This window comes from Sceloporus undulatus, chromosome 4, assembly GCF_019175285.1.
Source record: "Sceloporus undulatus isolate JIND9_A2432 ecotype Alabama chromosome 4, SceUnd_v1.1, whole genome shotgun sequence".
NCBI classification, from domain to species: domain Eukaryota; kingdom Metazoa; phylum Chordata; class Lepidosauria; order Squamata; family Phrynosomatidae; genus Sceloporus; species Sceloporus undulatus.
The window spans coordinates 40926416-40946333 of NC_056525.1; the positions used below are offsets into that span (position 1 = coordinate 40926416).

The window sequence follows — 19918 nt, forward strand, 5'->3', positions numbered from 1 at the left end:
ATCAAACATAAATCCAAATGGGAGTTGCAGAAACTAGAGAAGGAAATTTCAGAATCTGAAGCAGACTTGAATAAAGATCTGATGATCTAATGATAGTAAGAATAAATAATAATAAATAATAAATATGATAAAAAGAATAAATGTTTAAAGTGGTTGAAAAAACAGTTGGATAAAATAATGTTTGAAGTAAAAAAGAAAAGGAGATATATTAGACAATGATATTTTGAGAATGCAAATAAACCTGGAAAATGGTTGGCAAACAGATTGAGGAAAGAGAAACAGAGAAAAATGATCAGAATTAAAAATACAGTGTGCTTATGTGACATGCGCAGCTATCAGCATACGCTGAAACCCACACTGGAAAAAGCCCTGGTGTGCCCTGGAAGAAGTAATGTGCCGCACCATGGACATGAGCCCCATTATTTCTAATGGGGCTCCAGCATACATGGTATTTCCCTCATGCAGGGAGGTCTGGAACAGATCCCCCACATAAGGGAAGGGCCCACTGTAGGAGGAGAGTCAATTAATAATTAAGATGGGATAGAAAATGTGTTCTTGGAGTATTATGCTAAACTGTATACAAAAGACAATGTTACCTTAGGCTCAATTACAGAATATCTGGACAAACAAGAAATTGAAAAAATGTTAGAAAAGCATCAGAAATTCCTAAATGTGGCATTTTCTGCAGCATTGAAGCTATCAAAAAACAAGATTCCACCATTGATTGAAAAGAAGCATTGGTGTATTATGTTATATTTAACAACGGTGGTAAGACTGACATTAGCGCAATTTTGGAAAAATCATACTATGCCAGTGGTGGATGACTTGTTAATTAAACTACGTATTAGAAATGGTTGAGATGGATAAATTAACCAGCTGCTTATAACCATAAGAATATAAATAAAATAGAAGGAGAATGAAGTCCAGTCTTGAAATGTTGTAAATCAAAGTGGATGTAAGGTGTAGGAAATAAAAGCTTTGTTTAGGAATAATGAAAAAACATAAATAGTTCGGAATAGGCAGGAATAGTACAAATTTTTGATTAAGCTATGAGCATACTGGAAACAAAGAAATGTTTTAGAAAATCAATGAATAAGAAAAAAATATATTTAGGAGGCTCCTTATTGGGGGGATGGGGGAAGTCATAGTATTAGAGTATTTTCAGTTTGGGATTATATGTATATAATTGCCATATTGTAAATATCTGTGGAAGATGTTGCTGTTTTATTGATGATGAAATAACAACAACAACAACAACAACAACAACAATGAAAATGAAAATATAAATAATTAGCTGCTCTCAGCTCAGTGGTGAGAAAAAATGAGGGCACACTCATAGTGTGAGCACTTCCTTCTTTTTTTCCCCTTCAGGGACCAGACCAATGGCTTTTTCATCATTTCAGTTGCCTCCTCCCTCCCCACAGGTAAACAGCAGCAGCAGCAGCAGCTCCTCTTGGGGTTTGACAGCCACTGGGATATTTTTACTAGACCTCAAAGGCTAGATTATAAACTCCCTTTGCCCCAGCCCCAAAGAGACATATATGTGCATAAGCCACACTTACCATGCATGTATACTGGTAACACAATCACACTCTGGGAGCTATAATCTGATATCTTATTAGAGCACTTGCAGAATATAAAATTCCACCAGTATACTTATGCTGCATGGCAAAGGCTGGCTCTTTCCTTGGCTGTGCAACAGAAAGAACACTCTCATAGCTAGTCAGTACTTGGTGGTAGTGAGGATGTGCCTAGTAACCTTCTAACTGCCGTTACACAGGTAGGGAAAAGCTATTATGCAAGGAGATACTTGATACCATCTTGTGATGCACCTTTCAAAGTACTTACACTAGCATAATTCCCAGTTATACCAATTTAAATAATCAAGAGAATGCTGGGCATAGTCCCCCCAATAATAGATCCATGTTCATTTCCCACTATGAAGCACTGACTCAACACAACTAGCCTTCATGTGCTTCCTGAGTTGGTTTATTGCCTTCCCATGTTCTGGAGGGTTTGGTTCTTGGCCTTTGCTTTGACCATTTCAGCTGATCACAGCCTGGGTTGTCCCTTCATGCTTACTGGATGTACGGTGTACCAATGCTTGTTTTGATTCTTGGCGAGTGAGGAATCTCCAACTCCGATTTGCTTCTCTGCCTCGACCAAGAAAAACAGAGTGAGAAACCGCCGCATCTTCTGGATTTCACCATCTCCTCTTCCATGTTGTGCTGCTGAAGGAAATGTCAATGAGGGGCTAGGATTGTCTCTACGGCAGGCTTTCAGCTCTGGTCGTCCATAAATGTGTACCCTGCCTCCCAGGGGAAGAGTGAACAATGGGAGGACTTTTGAGCCATGAGATAGTTTTCCAAGAGGAGGCAGCAACACTATTTTGACCTGTAAGCAAAACAGAGGCCTCCTAATAATCCACAATTTTCCTTCCTCAAACAAGAGAGTTTCCCAACTTTCTGTACCCTATACTCTAAGGAAACATTTCCTTGGACTACATAGTCACAGTGTGTGTGTTTTCCTGACAGAACATTTTCACACTGTTAAATTCTCCCATTCGGTCACCTTTTCTGAAGGAAAGGGAGAACTATTCATAAATTAGTGGATGCTCTTTTTTGGGGGAGGGGGTAGTTCAGAAAGAGTTTTTGGCTCCCATTTGTTTAACAAAAAAGACCCCTCTACACTCTGTTTCTTCCTCTTTCCTTCCTAACCCCTTGCTGTCCTCTCTTATGTTAGGCTGTGGTGGTCCTGATCAGTAGGTAACTTAGGGTTTGTCTACTTTACCTATATGCCCTGAATTCCCCTTAGGCTGGCTGTGTGGTGTTTACATCATGCAGCTCCAAACCTCCCAAATGGGTCCAGGCTATTTACTTAACTCCCAGACCTGATTCAGTTGTTGTCCTACATCAAAAGGATCTACCTTTTGGTCTGGGTTTTTCAGACAAAAAATGCAGCAAAATGCAGCAATGGCCGGTGGCTGCTTTTCCACAGAGTCCCTGCAAGCATCCCTGATGAATTGCTCTGTGGATGCGAGTGACCTCAGATCAGTTTGTGCCCGCAGCAGTGGTGTCACCAGCCAGTTCATAGGGACTGTGGCCGATCATTGCCACATTTTGCTGCAGCAGGTAAGGGGGAAACTTGAGCAGAATTCAAGCTCAAAGTATTCTGGGGGAAGCCCATAGTATTCTAGCAAGTGTACACAAGTCCTACAATCTGTATTTGCAGTTAATACATAACAAGTTGTTCTATCGATCAAATACACATCACTGCCATGGATGTCAATAGTTACCAAATCTCTATTAATTTTAGGAAAATCATCATATGAATTTAGATCACGCCCTATGGTGGTGACCTGTAAAAATGTGTGTTTTGCTTATATAAAGATTTCTACCACCACAGCTTCTGATAACAAAATTAACAATGTCAGCTTCCCATCTTGTGTGGTTGGTAACATTGACTCTTAACACACTGGGAAGGAAGGAGGGGGAACTTAATTTCTCCTCTTTTCCTGTGCTGCCTCTGAAGTTTAATTTCATGCAGCATTTAGAAAAGGAAAGGAACTTGGCATGAAGTGAAGGGTGTCTGTGGGGTTTTGGGGTGAACAAAGCAATGGAGCACCCTAAAGAAAGAGTAGCAGGAAATAATAGCAAGGATAGAAGGAAAGAGATGCAGAGACTAGGAATTTTGGACAACAGTTCCCCAAATTACCCCAGCTAAAATAGGCATGATGGCTGGAGAATTTTGGAAGTTGTAGTCCAACAAAGGAATGTTTCTGAGCACTGCAGTTATATGGGATAGGACAAGATGAAGGAGCTGTATCATTGTCATTACAAGGAATGTGACTTGTTCCAGCTCCCTAATCCTTTGCCTTTCATTGCTGTATGGCAAGCAAGGCTCAGTAAATGATCCAAGCAGAAAATATAGGACTACGATGTTAAGAGAAATATGATATTTAGCACATGTCATAACTATCTATGGTCTAATGTGCACTGCAGAAATAATACTGTTTGTCACCATTTTAACTGCCATGCTCAATGCTATGGAATCTTGGGATTTGTAGTTTTGAGAAATATTTAGTTTTATCTGTTAGAAAGCTCTGGCACCCCAACAAATTCCAGGATTCCATAGCATTTAGTCATGAAAGTTAAAGTGGTGTCAAATGCCATTATTTCCACAGTGCAGATGAACCTTGTGTCAAGATGTCTCTCAGAATGTCGAAAAACATCTGGATCAGGCCTTTTTAGCTCCCTAATAGGAAATTTCTGTGGCTCTATAGCTCAAGTGCAGAGAATCTTCCTTCAGAATAAAAAAGCTGCTGTTACCTTTCATAACAGTAGAATGTGTGGAAGTCACTGGAGGAGGGTTTGTTGAATTGACAATGATTACTGTGAATTGTAATGTTTTTAACATCTTTTCCCACTGTGCTTTCCGCCCTCCCTCCTTGTAATGACACTCCTCTCAATTTTTCAAACCAATTCCCCTGTAAATCTTCCAGCAGATGAGTTTTCAGTTTAAGAGTTTTAAAGTGTGAACTGCTTTTTTAAAAATATGTATGGGTGTTAGATGTTCTGATGTTATGTGTTTTTAACTGGTGTCATGTATTTTAAGTTGACTTTATGTATCCACTGAATGGTCATATTTTAATCTGTTGTCATTCTCAGTCCATAGGGAGAGGCAGGTAAGAAATAACAACAACACTATTCTCACAGAAAATTTTCTGCAACTGCAGCATCACTTTACTGTACTGACTTCCACTAAACTCTCCTGGTTCAACAAATTGTATCTTCTCCATTGATTTTATTCTGTCCATATTCTTTAGGTGTTAAAAGTTTTGAGAAGGGACTGAAGCATTCTGGTTGAAACACTAGTAGTGCTAAATTGGTTTCTTTGTTCTTTCTAGAAATAATTTATGGATGTCAGAGCTGGCCCTACTATTTGGCAGGGGGAGGTGGTCAGTTGTCCATGTGCAAGCAGTGGCCACAGACATCACTCCTCTCCCACTTAAAGGACTCCCTCCACTGCTTCCGGATTTCCTCTTCAAGTCCTATCCCATCCTCTCCCTTTTCACTTTGCTGCTGCACTCTCCCATCACCCTTCACTGGCTTACTTGCTCATGCACCTTCTCCAGGCTGTTGCAGCATTAGTTTAGGGATGCAAATTGTTTGGCCACTGGGTATCATGGAGCACTGTGGAAGCAGTTTAGGAACCCCCACCAAAAACCCCTGAAAGTTCCCAGACCTCTCCAGTTCTTTGGCTCCCTCATCCCATGCTTTACAGCCTTAAACATATATATTTGGGCTGTGAAAAACAACAGGTTTTTCAACAAAAAAAATACCACTAAAAAAAAACTGATTGAGATGTTCTGCAAAGGATTCCACTTCTAGTTGACCAAAATGGCAGCTGTGATGTCATGGTGTACCTTCTGAAGCTCTAAAATGGGCCAGCTCTCTGAGCTCCAGAGTGTGTCTATCCCTTTATTACTTAGAGCTGATGGAATGAAGACAGCATTTTTACAAGGCAGGATGTTGAAGCAGAAATAATGGGTAGACATAGTGGTTGCCAGAATGGGGAAATAGGTATAGGTTGTGAAGAGTGAGTTACGCACTTGTGTGGCATGCAAAGATGAGGACAGTGTCAATTTCTATATTCCTTCTTCAAGTGGTGGAAGACCATGGGCCATTACCAAGAAACGTCCTCTTTGCAGCTGTGGTCCTGGGCACTATACAAATGCTGAATAATGGTGATACAGGCAGATTGCAGTGTAAATTACAGCTTCTGTCTGAATATTTGGAAATATCAAGAGCCAAGAAAACATGGTAGATTTTTCTTCATGGGACTTAACTGATAAGAGGTGTTCTTCTGATATCTACAAATCAACCTTGACCATTTTTGGAGGAGATTAGTAATCATGCTTTGGAGAAGGTGTTCCCTTTCTCCCTGTGTGTGTGTGTGTGTGTGTGGTTGTGTATTCTAAATTATGGAACTTGGTTGAAGTCCATTTGATGGCATTAGCCCTTGAAGTGAAATGACATATAGAGTTTGCTTTTGCCTAGGCTCCAGTTGCATATTTGTAGATACAACAAATACATTTTGCTCAAGGTTCAGTGATGTCTCTCTAGAAGAAAAGGAAAACTAACTTGTACTTTCCTATAACATCTCAATGCTTGGGAAAGTGGGGAAGTACACAACAGTGTTATATAGATATTTATTGTGGCAGTTCTTCCCTATCATGGCTTTGAACCTTACTGTATAAGGATGGTAGCATGCTGGATTTGAAGGAGCCTCTTCCTGGAGAAGTGCTTCATCCATCAGAGGAAGAACACCTTCCTCTGGAATCCACTGAACTATCAAGACCAGACTTGTACACGAAAATTCAGTGGATTTCCTAGGCTGGAATGAGTGGTGGCTGGTGGCTTCCAAAGCAGTGTGGTAGCAAACCAATTTTTATATTTTAGTTTTTAAAATACACTTTGAATGATCTGTCCAGGGTTCTGAACCTATTCATGGGTTAGGGCTCAGCCCCTCCTTCAAAGTAAAACCCAGAGTGGATTTTTCTCTCCAATGAAGCCACCAGTAAGCACTAGGTACTGTCTTCAGGTGTGAGGTAGGGAATCAACACAATGAAGCTATGTGAGGTCTGAGAGTTACACCCAAGAGTCAGTGATGGGTGCCGACTGCTGTACCAGTGGGGTAGTACATTGTTGGCTTTAGTTTGAACTTTAAAGGTGTTGCCCAGGATGTTGTATTCTGTCCCCTAAATAGGTTCAGAACCTTAGATGGATCCTTTACATTTCAGACTAACCCCCAAAGTGGATTTACTATTCCACTGACATTGGATCCACCAGCTGCTACTTCAAAGGGTCCTGCCATGCCCCACTTCAGTTTTGCAATATGGACACGTGGCACTACAAAATGACCCTGGACCAGCCTTGCCCACAGGGCAGCAGGAACACATGTGTTATTCATGAATTATTCATTGTAGACATTCTTGTGCTGCTGTTTGACGGAAATTCCCAGGGGAAAAACACAAAAGCAAAACTATTGAACTACAGATAGCAAACGATGAAACATGCAAAGCAGAAATGTATGCTAAAATTAAGTCTAAATGGTCTGGGATGATGAAAATGTATTTGTCAGATTCTGAAAGAACAGCAAAGTTGGATCTGAGGTACCTTTGTGCACTCCATAATTGGAGTGCCATCTGTAAGACAGCCACCCTGAATCCCATGCTGGAAGAAAGGTGGGATAAAACCAAAGTAAAATAAAATAAAATAAGATTATCTTCTTGTTAGCTACCTGCCTGTGTCCAACCAGAATCATGGTATAGTCTGTGCTTAAAGGAAGTGGCAGAAGAGAAACAGGAGAGTGGTGGGTTGTGTAGACTGTGGATGTGTGGTAACTAGTTGTATAAGGCTGTGGAAAAGGGAAGGGTGAGGAACACTCAAAATGTTGTGTGTATTAGTGATGTGAAAACATAACATTTCAGCTGGTACTTACAGTTGCTTTGTCTCTTTTCAGGTAGATTACAAGTCCTCCCTTCTCTCCCTTTTCCTGGTCTGAGATCTTCTCAGCCTTTCTCTTTATAATCTTTCTGTGGGAGGTGTTATTTCCCATTATGCCACCAAAGTAGTGGCCCTCCTCCTTGGGAAGCAGCTGCAATAATGTCACTGCCAGCCCATCTTCAGGCTGATGAAGTGGCACAAGGAGCTATTATGATGTCATGTCTACAAAGTGATCCTACAATGGCTGAGCTACATACCACTGAGCCCTAGGAAGGCCGCAACCTGTGACTGGACTCTGTCTTCCAAACAACCTTCCTTTAGAATAGAGGTGGGCAGCATGTTGTCCTCTGAATGTTGATGGGCTGCAACTCTCATCAGGCTTAGCCAGTATAGCCAATAGTGGGAGTTGATGGGACTTGCAGTCCAATAATATAGGGGGATCACAGGTGCCATCCCTGTTATCAAAGATCAATATTAGGTCCTGCCATGTTTTTTTTCAAATTAAAATGCAAATGAGTATTTCCTTATTAAAATTCACTGCCCAAGTTGCTTCCCACTGTGTGCTGCATTCATTTACTTTGCTATAAGCCGCCTTCTGCAGATCAGAGAAAACTTCCTTTTTTGGATTATATCTCTCAGAATCCCCCATCCACCATGGCCTATGTTCTGCTTGCTTGATGTTGTTGTTGTGTGCCTTCAAGTCATTTCCGACTTATAGCAATCCTAAAGCAAATGTATCATGGGGTTTTCTTGGGAAGATTTGTTCGGGGGGGGTTGTCATTGCCTTCCCCTGAGGCTGAGATCATGTGACATACCCAAGGTTACTCAGTGGGTTTCATGACTAACCTGGGAATTGAACTCTGGTCTCCTGAGTCATTGTCTAACACTCAAACCACTACAACATATTGTACTGATGGATAAAACAAATAGCCTTTGCTTTATGATCAGTGTTCGCTTATCCAAAGAAAACCAAGCCCAGGTAGCACTTTTCCATGGCCATGCTAAGGGATTCTAATCCAAAAAGGTAAGATTTCCAAACTCTGAATCCTCTTGATGTCCTTTGATGTCAAGTGATAAGACACCGCTTTTCAAGATTATATACATGGACCCACACATGGTCAGTCATGTCATGGTTTATGATTTTCATCACTTTTCCCAGACCTTGTCTTTCTTGCTTACTGCTAAAGCTCTATGCCACTGCAAGAGTCTTTCTCCAAGACCAGACTGCAGTACACTAATAGGTGGAAAATATGTTCACCATGTCTCCAACAAATGGAATTTACACAGAAGGGAGACCTTGGAAGAAAGGCAATGCTCACGTATTTATGAGGCTAAAAGGAACAGAGAGGAAGCTTCTCCAGCTGAAATTGATGTACAAAGAAGTTAGCCTTTTGCTAATCTGCTGTGTGTTGACTCCCAATGAATTGAAATCCCTCTTTATGTCTCCCTTTCTCATTGGTTTTGGAGGGTTATTGTTCAGAGCAGCAACCAGGCAGATGCTAAAGCATGATGGCATATCTCTTAGGAATTGCATTGGGTCGCTTCTTGCCTTGCTCAGATGTCACCTTGCTTTTTTCTATCAACTTTCTGTGAGTGAATATCTCTGGCATCTTCCTTGTTCATTAATTTATGAGACCAGTTTCAGAGGCTCATTATTCTTCCCTTCCTTGCTCAGTAATTTATCTCGTAAGTGAAAATGGTTCTCTCTATACTTGGACTTTATGAGAGCTCCCTGTAATCAACTTTGTTTTGTTTTGTTTTCAGTACCCAACTCACTTGGTGATGACTGACATAAAGAGTAGAACATATTAAGTTTGGTTTCAAATGGAAGTCTTGCTTTTAGTGAATTAAACAACTGGCTGTTGAAAATAAGTATTCTGTCACCTCAATTAGGTGTTCTTTAAGGGACACTTAATCTTAACTACATTGTGTGTTTCAAGAGCTATACACAGATGATTTATAATTACTGTGATAATTACCATTACTTTTTATCTTTGACCTTCAAACAGCACATCCGATATACTAATACTTTTAAACCTTTCTTGATTAAACCATTATTGTCTTGTCAGCCACACAAACTCTTATGTCCATATAGCTTTTGGTAGGCCCTACAGCACTAGCATTTTACAAGTCCTAGCAGTCATCTATGTGACAGCCAAGGGAGTAGGATGGCCACAGATTATGTGGTACAAATGTGATCTTGCACCCCAGTTATGCAGTTACTTTCATTAAGAGATCTGATTCTGTGCACACATATTTTTTTAAATTTCAAGTTAAAAAGGAGGGCTTTGTTTGGGCCATCCAATTAGGATCTAAGCCCAGTTCATTCCAGCTTGATGTGGACCTTATTCCAATCCTGACCACAAGTCTGAACCTACACAGACCCTTTGCAGATGAATTTTGTGTGGGCAACTACTCAGTATGTGAAGATCTTCCAAAACATTTTATGTGAATTTCTTCCTTTTTCATATCCAAATTGGTTTCATGTTGGTTCTGTGAAGTATTGTTTTTTTTTAAGCTGAAAAGACTACATTTTTTTCTATGCATTTTTAAAAGGGTTCCATGGATGGCTTAATGTTCCTGTTCACTATAACAGGGATGAGAATCGTGCAGCCCTTCAATATTGTTGAATTGCACGTCCCAGCAGCCCCTAGACAGCATAACCAATGGTGAGGAACATAGAGAGTTGCAGTCCAGCAACATCTTGACAGACACACGATTCTCGTGCTTGATGATAGTTCCTTGTGGATTTTAAAACTGTACACAGTGATGGTATTTTGTGGGGTTTTTGGGCTATGTGGCCATGTTCTAGAAAATTTTTCTTCCTGACGTTTCGCCAGCATCTGTGGCTGGCATCATGCCCGAAAAACCCACATAATACCATGAATGCCAGCCATGAAAGCCTTTGACTGTACACAGTGAGTTTATTATGATTTTATTTTATTTTATTTGCATGTCTTCTAAGTGTGCATATATTGTCAGGCACATTTTTCTTTTGTGGAATGCTCCACAAGTCTGAAAAAGTGCAGATTTCCAACAACAAACAGCATCTCTTTCTATGCCTGGTCCAGGACATACAGATAGGTAAATCTATTCTTAAAAACTTGACTGGGTGAATATCTTACATATCTCTATTAAATGCAACATAAGCCTCTTGGTGGACTCTAAATGCATTACAATTGGATAAGAAAGGGGCTTGACAGACCACCCCAAAAGGGCAGGCTGGAGCTGCTTGTTTTTGCTCCTGAGGGAGCCCACAGCAGCCAAACTGTGCAGGCTTCCTCCACACCAAAAAGAACTTGGAAAAAACAGGTTCTTTTTGGCAAATGCAGATGCTGCCATCAGTGCACCATAAGCACTGTGGTGTGTCTATAATGCAAGTGTGGCACCCTGACGTATGGACATGCCACCGTGCTTGTGTCATCATGGCAGCCCCTGTGGGGATGGGAGGCTGCCATGATGGTGGTGTCCGTTTGGACTAGGGGTTGGGAGCATGCGGTTGGTGCGCACTCCCAAACCCTAGAATCGGCACCGGCACACAGCTTCCCGCCCGTCTGTCTCGGGCCAAAGTCTCAGAATTCACAAGTTGCTCAAAGCAACATAAGAGTTCCTGAATGTGAACTTCTGGATGTTTATACTTTGAATCAAAGAAAATCATCCTCTGAGCATGCTTTCATAGAGGACAGATTCTGTTAACATCCATCTAAAATGCCATATGAATGAATAAACCAAGTGTACTAATAAATTAAAATGATTGTGCCTTTTATGGATGAAGTGACTCGCTTGCTAAAATGCTATCCTGTAATTTATTATTCTTGGCATCCTACACAATGTACATTTGTTCAGAATTCAGAACTACCTGGAAAGTTGCCATTAATTTAAAAAGTGAAATAAAATAATTGTAGTGTTGCTTTTGTTTAATCAGAAATTATGGTTTGCATAATATCTCATTTTAAAGGAGTCACTATATGTCAATGCATAAAAATGAGTAATATAAAGTTTCATTATATAATCAAACCTTATGGATAGAAATTTTTCAGATAATTCATTAATTCATTAGTTCATTATAATCTTCACTGCATAAATGAGTCACTGAAGTAATAAAACTAGTGAAAGAATCTGTAAATATAGGTTCTTTAATTAGAACTGTAAGCTTTAATATGAAGATGAACTAACTAAAGATTAGAAAGGGGACAGTTTTAATTAATGGCAAATTTCATTTTTCTTTATCACTTCAAGGGCATAATTGTTTCTTCTGGGATTCTGTTTTTGGTTCTGATCTCTTCCTGTAAGTGCCCAGATGGCCTTTCCTTCTAACAGTGAGAGATAGCTTTTCATGTCTTTCAGTGATATGAATATGTTGTTATGAGGAACACACTTTTGGGCATCACCCACTACACACGGGAATAGCCAAACAACCACACATCTTCCACCTCTGGTTTGATTCTTATCACATCCAGACCTAACATGTTGTTTTGTTTCCCCTCCAACAAGCCACATCTATAAACCTTAGCTTGCAGAACACAGACAAGACAGAGTGTTATATCCGAGAAGATATATAGATAACGTTCAGACAATCATATCTTGGATGGAGAGATGAATGAACTAATATCTTATCTTTCTCCTAATATGAATACCATGATATAGCAAATCCTTTTACCCATGCATTTCTCCCTTTATATTGCAATCAATCAATCAATTGTATCACTTATTATCCAGAATTTTCTGTTTCATTTAAACTGAGAATTTGGCTTGTTCTGAAGCTGGTAAGCTAGTTCCCTTGTTTGGGTGAAACAGAAAACTATGGTTAGAGGCTTCTTCATTTGGTTGGAGGGAAGGAAGAGGGGCTGTGAGTTCAGGTCAAATGATTTTCTCATATTTCATAGTATTGAACCAATATATGATCACCAAAATTTTGCCAAAGTGTAGGGTGAATAAAGGGGGGGATGTCATGAGGAAGAAGGGAGTTGCTAACTGAACAAATATCCCAAATAAATTCTACCATGCTTTTTTCTTTCACTTGGTATCCAAGACCCTGTAAGTTGAAAAGTAGTGTTTCAGATGCTGGGGGTGTTAACATTTGTCTGTGTCATTCTCCTTGTATTTCTCAATTACCCACCATACGTCTGTTTCATTTTCATATTGTGTAGTATTTCCCCTATCCACATGTGTATTTTTGAATTTATTTAATATATTTTTCAGTGGGCAGTTTAGCATAGGATTGTTTCTGGTGTGTGCATGTGTTTTGCATTGCCTAAAGCATGCTAGTGTGCATTTAAAAATGTATTTATTTTTCATTGTGTATATTTTGGAAATCTTTGGATTTAGTGGGAGGGGGATATTTTTCCTCTGAAATGCCTTGCAAGCCTTGTAAATGTATAGATTTCAGAGACAAGTCACAGCAGATGCAAAAAGACTATTTCCGTAAGGAAATATGAATCCAACAAATCTCATTCTCATCCTTTGGCAAATTTGTTTCTGGAACAAAAGTGGTGATGACTATGTGCCGTGTGATGTTGGGGGTCCTGGAGATTAAATCTTCATAAATTGTATTCTCGCAGGAAAAAATAAATAATTTTACCATTTTTCGCATCACTGCAAGAAAGGTTTTGAAAACTGCAAAGTTTTCAAAGACTATTCCCAGTATTATGTGAAAATACACACACACACACACACACGGATTTTTTGTGCAGAAAACAGCATTTCCTGTGTAAAAAACATGTTTCCTGCACAGATTCTCACACAATATATTCTCCTCATCTGAATTCTTCAATACTTGACTAACCCATTTTTTTTTACCACTTTTCAAATTATATTCTTTGGGCCACTAGTGGAAGGAGGGAGAAGAGATAAGGAATGAAAAGGAATTTCAACCTACACTGCTCAGTTTAAAATCGTGTCTCCATCACCCATAACTTCTGTTCCTATAGCATAAGGATTGCACTCCTCTTACACCCAGCTAGACTTAAAGATGGATTTTTTTAAAAAAAAGTCAGAAGCTTTTATACTAAGTAACTTAATTCACAATTATGTAATCAGGTCAAACTTAATAGGTTTGAACTTACAGTAGTAATTGATGTAAATGGATGATATTCTCCATCACTGACTCAGTATGCAGCAAAACAGAGGAGAGAGTGTATAGTACTGCTTTATTGCCTGAGCCTAGATTTCATGGCTCATAGAGAATTCCCTTTTGTTCCATTGTGTGCGAAAGCAAAGGTTCTTTGTTTGAAGCATAATTCAGTAGATAAAGAAGAACTCAAAGACATAGCTGTGTTAGTCTGGAATATCAGTATGCAAAGAGATCTTGTAGAACATTTGAGACTAACTGTGTCTTTTATCTACATCAGTAGACAAAGGACTTTTGATCTATTAATTTCCTTTACCAAATAAAGCCTAGTGACTTTAAAAAAACAAAACTGGAACTAAGTTGCACCGGCAAATATTTTTTAAAATAAATGAAGTAATTAATAATTGTACTGATTTTTTTTCAAATGTATGTATGTGTGAAGACACTTTACAGAATGTAAAGAGTCACATTACCCTCATATAAGAGCCTTTCCAAATACAGAATCTATTGTTTACAGGCTCCTCAACTGGTTTTGTATGAGAATATTTGCTCAAATATTACTTGATTTGGAATTATAATTTTGACTATATTTGTACCTGCTTATTTGTTTTATTTTTTGTTTAGTCTGCATTTGAAGTATATTCACAAAATTTAAAGTAGACTTTTTTCTTGGAGGGGGGTTCTTTACATCACCTGCCTTTGCCAAAAGCTTGGAAGCGGCTTCAACATTTGGAAAAAGTCGGGCAGGCCTTTAGATGTAATATTTACACACTCACACACATAGACAAGACCATCTCATATGCATAGTATCACATCCAAACACTCTAGGTACAATTCTTGAAAAATAGTTCAAGCAAATGCAATAGTGTTGGAGAGAACTGAATTCATAACACTGAAATAAAACTGCCACAGTTGGAGCATTCCCGGGGCCAACAAAGCAGAGAAAGGTTTTGTTTGTATGTAATGAATGAAGTGAAAGAGTCAAGCTTCAAAAGCTGTGATTTCTCTCTGGTGGTGGGATAAATATCTTATATTTGCTGTGTGGTATAATCCCATTTCTTCACTATGGATAAATATCCCAATGATGGTGCTTTCAAGAAAGGAATGCGTGTATCTCTCTGTTTGTACATCAGTCTATGGCACCTGCCATTGGCACAGGAGAGACATTTCAGTTATTAGACTGTTCAGACACTGATTACAAACTTCTGAATTTCCTATCAAAGAAGTCTTGGGTAGCCTCCTCCTTGATCACCTTCTACCTGTAGTGGGAAAAAAGTTTCATTAGACTAGTGTGTAGCCTACTGAACTGATTTACTCTGTGCTGGTTACTCTGTGTGTCTCACCTGTGTTTTAATGAAATTATATTTTCAATTAAACTGACTGCCATTTTTTTTAAAAAAACACTGTTATTTGTAATTTTAGAACAGTTTTAAAACATCAGTTTACTATGTTGTAGTGCTGTGTAGACTGGTAATTTTAATAAGTATGTATTATTAGCTACACTGGGTGTTTTTCATGGAACATGAAAAATATTTAATTAATTAATAAATGTGGGACCCTAGAAAAAAAACAAAACAAGGGACTATTGTTCTAAAGAAAATTCCTGAGCTTTGGAAAGAATAGACAAGAGAAGAAAACATTTACTCTGCTTCCATGAGACTGTTTATCGAGGTACAGTGATTGTAGGTAATCCAAAATCTTTCAGACCTTTTATGATGCATTCTCCTCTTAGGTCTAACTCTAAAGTCAAGCTTTATATAGGTTTCCATGTATATAACCCTTCATCTGAAGTGGCAGCAGCGGGGGGGGGGGGGCCAAATTTTGATTCCTAATAAGAATTAAGATCCTTAATGAAATTTTTCTTCATTATCCAGATTTCTAACATTGCACTGTTTTCATTTCCTTGATAACTTTGCGTGCCCCTTTTCTTTGAATGTTTGAACTCTAAATGGTTGACTGAATTTTTCAGTTACTGGAGTGCTAGAAATTTGGGGACTGAAGGAAAATTTCATTGAGAGGGCAAAATTCCTATTTGGGGGCAATGCCCTTATTCCCCACCCCACTCCCACCTTCCACCACCAGTAGCTATATCTTGGAGGCAGAGGGGAGATCTCAATTCCTTACCACCACCAATTGTGAAATTGATACGGTGGTGGGGGTGGGTTTTTTGAGTCGCAACCAATGAAGTATTTGTTTGTTCCAGTTTTCTCTGGATCAGGGAGATGGAACTGTAAATCAAGCCTCCCAAGAGCTCATTTCAGGCTCCCTAATATTTTCTCAGTGATATCAGGCCAAACATTTCACTTTTTGACAGGCACACTCTGGAGTCTTTTCAGAAAGCTATAGTCAGTATGCCTCATAAACATAACAGTGGAAATCTTCTGTTGTTCATTTATGGAAGAAGCTCAGTGTTTTATCCTTATTTCTGTGTGTTGTTTCTCATATTTACTGATGATATTGACAGTTCCATTTATAATTTATATGCTATCTGGGATTTCTTGGATAAAAAGAAGTCAGAGTGCAGCTGAAGCTCCCCCACAAGGCACAATGGATGTCAAAATTACAATGGTTACTTAAGTCTTGTCTATAGCTCTAAAGTCTTGTAGAATAGATCTGGGATTCTGGAAGATTTTTTTAATTTGAGTATTGAACCACAGTGATTGTAGAAGTCGATTAGTATTCAGCTGTCCCTTGTGTCTTTATCTATCCAGGTGTATGAGAACTCCTCCAAAATGGAACAGTTTGTGACTCGCTTCCTATTGCGGGAGACAATGAACCAGTTACAATCCCTGCAGGTCTCACTGGAGTGGGCTGCAGACACCATTGAAGAACAAGCTGGCCAAGAAAGGTACAAAAGCTATCTGATAGACTGTATCTCCTCATATGAGACTGCCTGCACCCTGGCATCTTCGGGGGATTTATATTTTAATTTGTATAATTTAAAATGCTTCTTACTTGAACTACTTTTTCATTAGGTAAAAAGCCGTAATTTCATCCATTGAAAGCCCTGGAAGCAAGGCAGGATATTGAACAAACCTAAAAATAATGCTGACCCTAAAGATACATGAGCTAGTGGGATGTAATAGTTTGGATGTTGAAGGAGGACTACAGGAGACCAGGGTTTGAACCCCTGCTCACCCCTGGAACCCCACTTGGTCAAGTCACACGCTCAAAGAGGAAGGCAATGACAAACCTCCTCTGAACCAATCTTGCCAAGAAAACACTGTGATAGGATTGCCATAATTTAGAAATGACTTGAAGGCACACAGCGACACAACTAAAGATAAGTAAGCCATGTAGTCTGAATTCTGCATTGAGTTTTTATATAGGCATTTCCCCAGAAGTTGGGAGACACTATTTCTGGGAGAAATTATTTACTTTCCAGCTATATTCTACAAAATAGTAATGGAAACTGTAGCAGTTGCCATGCAGATATGCTATTACATAGTGTTACATACATAGTAGTAATTCTGGTCAGGAGGAAAGAACCCACTGATGTTAGGAGTTGCCAATGTGTGGTTGTTAGATCTAATCTTACCAGAGATCTACCACTAGGTGACATTATCCATTACTCCTAAATTGCATATAATGTAATTTACATTACATTAATTACACAGAATGAACATTTAGATAACAGTGATGTTTAGGGTGTGTCTTTCCCCCCAAAAAACTCTTGTCTTCCTCATCTGGAAAATTAGGAGTCTTGCATACATAAGATCACATAAGAGCAAATGAGATGTTAAGGGGAATGCTGATTCCCTGCAACTAACCCACCTTCCCTTCCACCATGGGATTTCCTCAGAGATACAATGGGCCCTTGGTATCTGCTAGGTTTTGGTTCCAACACACACACACACACACACACACATACGAAATTCCATGGATGCTCAAGTCTCAGTAAATACAATGGCATAGTAAAAAAAAAGTGGTTTGCTTTTTGGAATTTATGTTTTTTGGAATATTTTCAAGCTGTGGATGGTGGAATCTGTGAATAAAAAATCTGCAGATATGGAGGTCTGACTGTACATGTCTCTGCAATCAGTCTTCAAAATTAACACAATTTTTACTTTCCAGTGGTCAGTCACGATACAAAACATGCTAAATGCAAGATACACAGGTGAGGAAAACCATGTTCTGTAATAAACAATAATATTTCACCACTTCAGGGGCACATCTTCTAAAAATGTGCTAAATGTATAGTTTACTTTGATATATTGACATACCAAGAATGATCTCTAGGAATGTATTGTGTCTATTCTTTGCTCATTAGGAAGGATGTAAAAAAACCACAAGCGCTTGTTGGACCACGCACTCTAAAAAGATGTGGCCGTAGAGTTCAGAAGAACATCTGCTTGTCTCCTACAGATCCTTATTCAGGGATGCTGACCACAGGTATGAACAGCTTCCATATTAGCATTTGTATTAGTATGGCTAGATTCTGTAAGACCACTTTAACTTTAACTGCCCTGGCTCAGTTGCTAGGGAATCCTGGGGATTGTAGTTTATTGTAGCATTAGAGCTCTCTGACAGAGAAGGCTAAATGTCTCCCAAAACTACAGTTCCCAGAATTCCCTAGCATTGAACCAGGGCAGTCTCAAACTTGATTATTTCTGCAGTGTGTTTTGGACCTTAGATAGAGGAATGTGTTAACAAGAAATCTTGTACACATTCTTTCATCGCAGTCAACCATGGACTGCTTCACAGAGCCGTAAGTATCACTTAATTGCTAATCACTCAATTACTCAAAACTTGGATGTCCTATTATGGATTTATGAAGAAAAGCTTTGCCTTGCACAGTTATTTGGAAATTCTACTTCAATTTAATCTATGAGGGTTCATTCATAAAAATCACCATTTGATGTTGAGGTAAGCAAATTATTAGGTAGAATATTCCAACAAGTTCAATGTCTTCATTAGGAGACAGTGGGTTTCTTTCTCAAAAAATGTTACAAGTGAGAGAGTGGCCTCCAACTCACAACTTTCTAATAATGTTAAGGAAAAGAAATTTATATTTTAGTATTGTTGTTGCTATTATGGTGGTGGTGTCCACAACCCTAGCCATTTCACCTTTCCAGAGGCTGGCCAGGGGTTGACAGGATATCAAGGCAGCAGGAAACTCTTCACAAGCCATCAAAAATCCATCTAGATCATTCTTAATGAGTTTCCCATTCCTTGCAGAAGTTCTGAGTCCCAGCAAGTTTAAGCCCTTCCACATGGTGATCTGTCCATGACAGAACTAGGGACACTTCCTCCACTCCCAGATCACATTCATTTGCTTTCCCTACTACAGAAAACAAGATCCAGAGTGTGCCCAGGAGCATAAGTAGGCCTAGATACCACTTGGGACAGACTCATGGTTGCCATTGCAGACATGAAGTCTTAAGTCATTCCTGAAAGGAAAGCTTCAGCATGGATGTTGAAATTTCCTAGCAGGACAAGCCAGGAGGATTCAAACCCCAACCCTGAAATCACTCTGGCTAGCTCAGTTCAGCAGCAGGGTAGACAATTCACCAATAGAATTCCTAATCTGTCCTGGCCACCCATTTTCAGGTAAACAAACTCAAACCCAGAAACCTGTTTAGGGCACTTGGTCAAGGGGATGGAATTTTGATAGACTAGTACAACTTCACTTCCCTGCTCCCAGGTCTCATCTGTTGCTGAATCTGGTGGACAAAAATGAGAGAGGGTAACCCTCCCAACTTCATTCAACTAGGTCTTTATGATACACACCAGGCTGGCATGCTCATCCAGGACCAAATCCTGAATGGCAGCTGACTTTCTATTTACTGACCTGGCATTCACCAGCAGCATTTTCAACTGTGGGGTTGTACTGCCAAGACAGATAATCACTTTTATCATTTCCCTCCTTCCAGTTTCAATATACTGGCACTTACATTTCAGGGATGGAGAAATGGTGAATTTGATGATGTCACTCCATGGGCATCTGTTGTCTTGGAGGTACATGGTGCAGCTATTGGTCTGTGACAATCACTTGTCTCCCATTATGTTTATTTAGGCTCTCAAGTAGCATTATAACAGCTTTCTTCTAAAGAGCTTGAAAAAGTATTTCTGATTTATCTACAGACCACAGGTTAAGGCTCTCCCACTTTAGAGTTTTCATTGCAGGAGTGGCATATGGAAGTATGCCCATGAATGATAATACAGTATCAGAAGTGGTCATGGCTCATTTCCAGATATAGCTCCTGCCTAACTTGCAGCACAGAGCAAATTATTTATGAAATATTTGAAGATGCAAGGAAAAACGTCATGTGGAGACAGAGGAAGAATGGAACATTCATTGCCTTGCTTGAGGAGTAGGGAGTTTTGGTCTGATGGGTAG

At 39.4% G+C, this 19918-nt stretch overlaps 1 protein-coding gene across 1 annotated transcript in view; it reads left to right on the top strand.

Annotated features, from left to right (window-relative positions):
* NECAB3 (N-terminal EF-hand calcium binding protein 3) overlaps positions 1–19918 on the top strand; it is a 142886-nt gene that overhangs the window by 108727 nt on the left and 14241 nt on the right. The window contains exons 6-7 of the mRNA XM_042466417.1: positions 16290–16426; positions 17849–17970. Coding sequence (XP_042322351.1) covers positions 16290–16426; positions 17849–17970 — 259 coding nt within the window. The remainder of the gene's footprint in view (positions 1–16289; positions 16427–17848; positions 17971–19918) is intronic.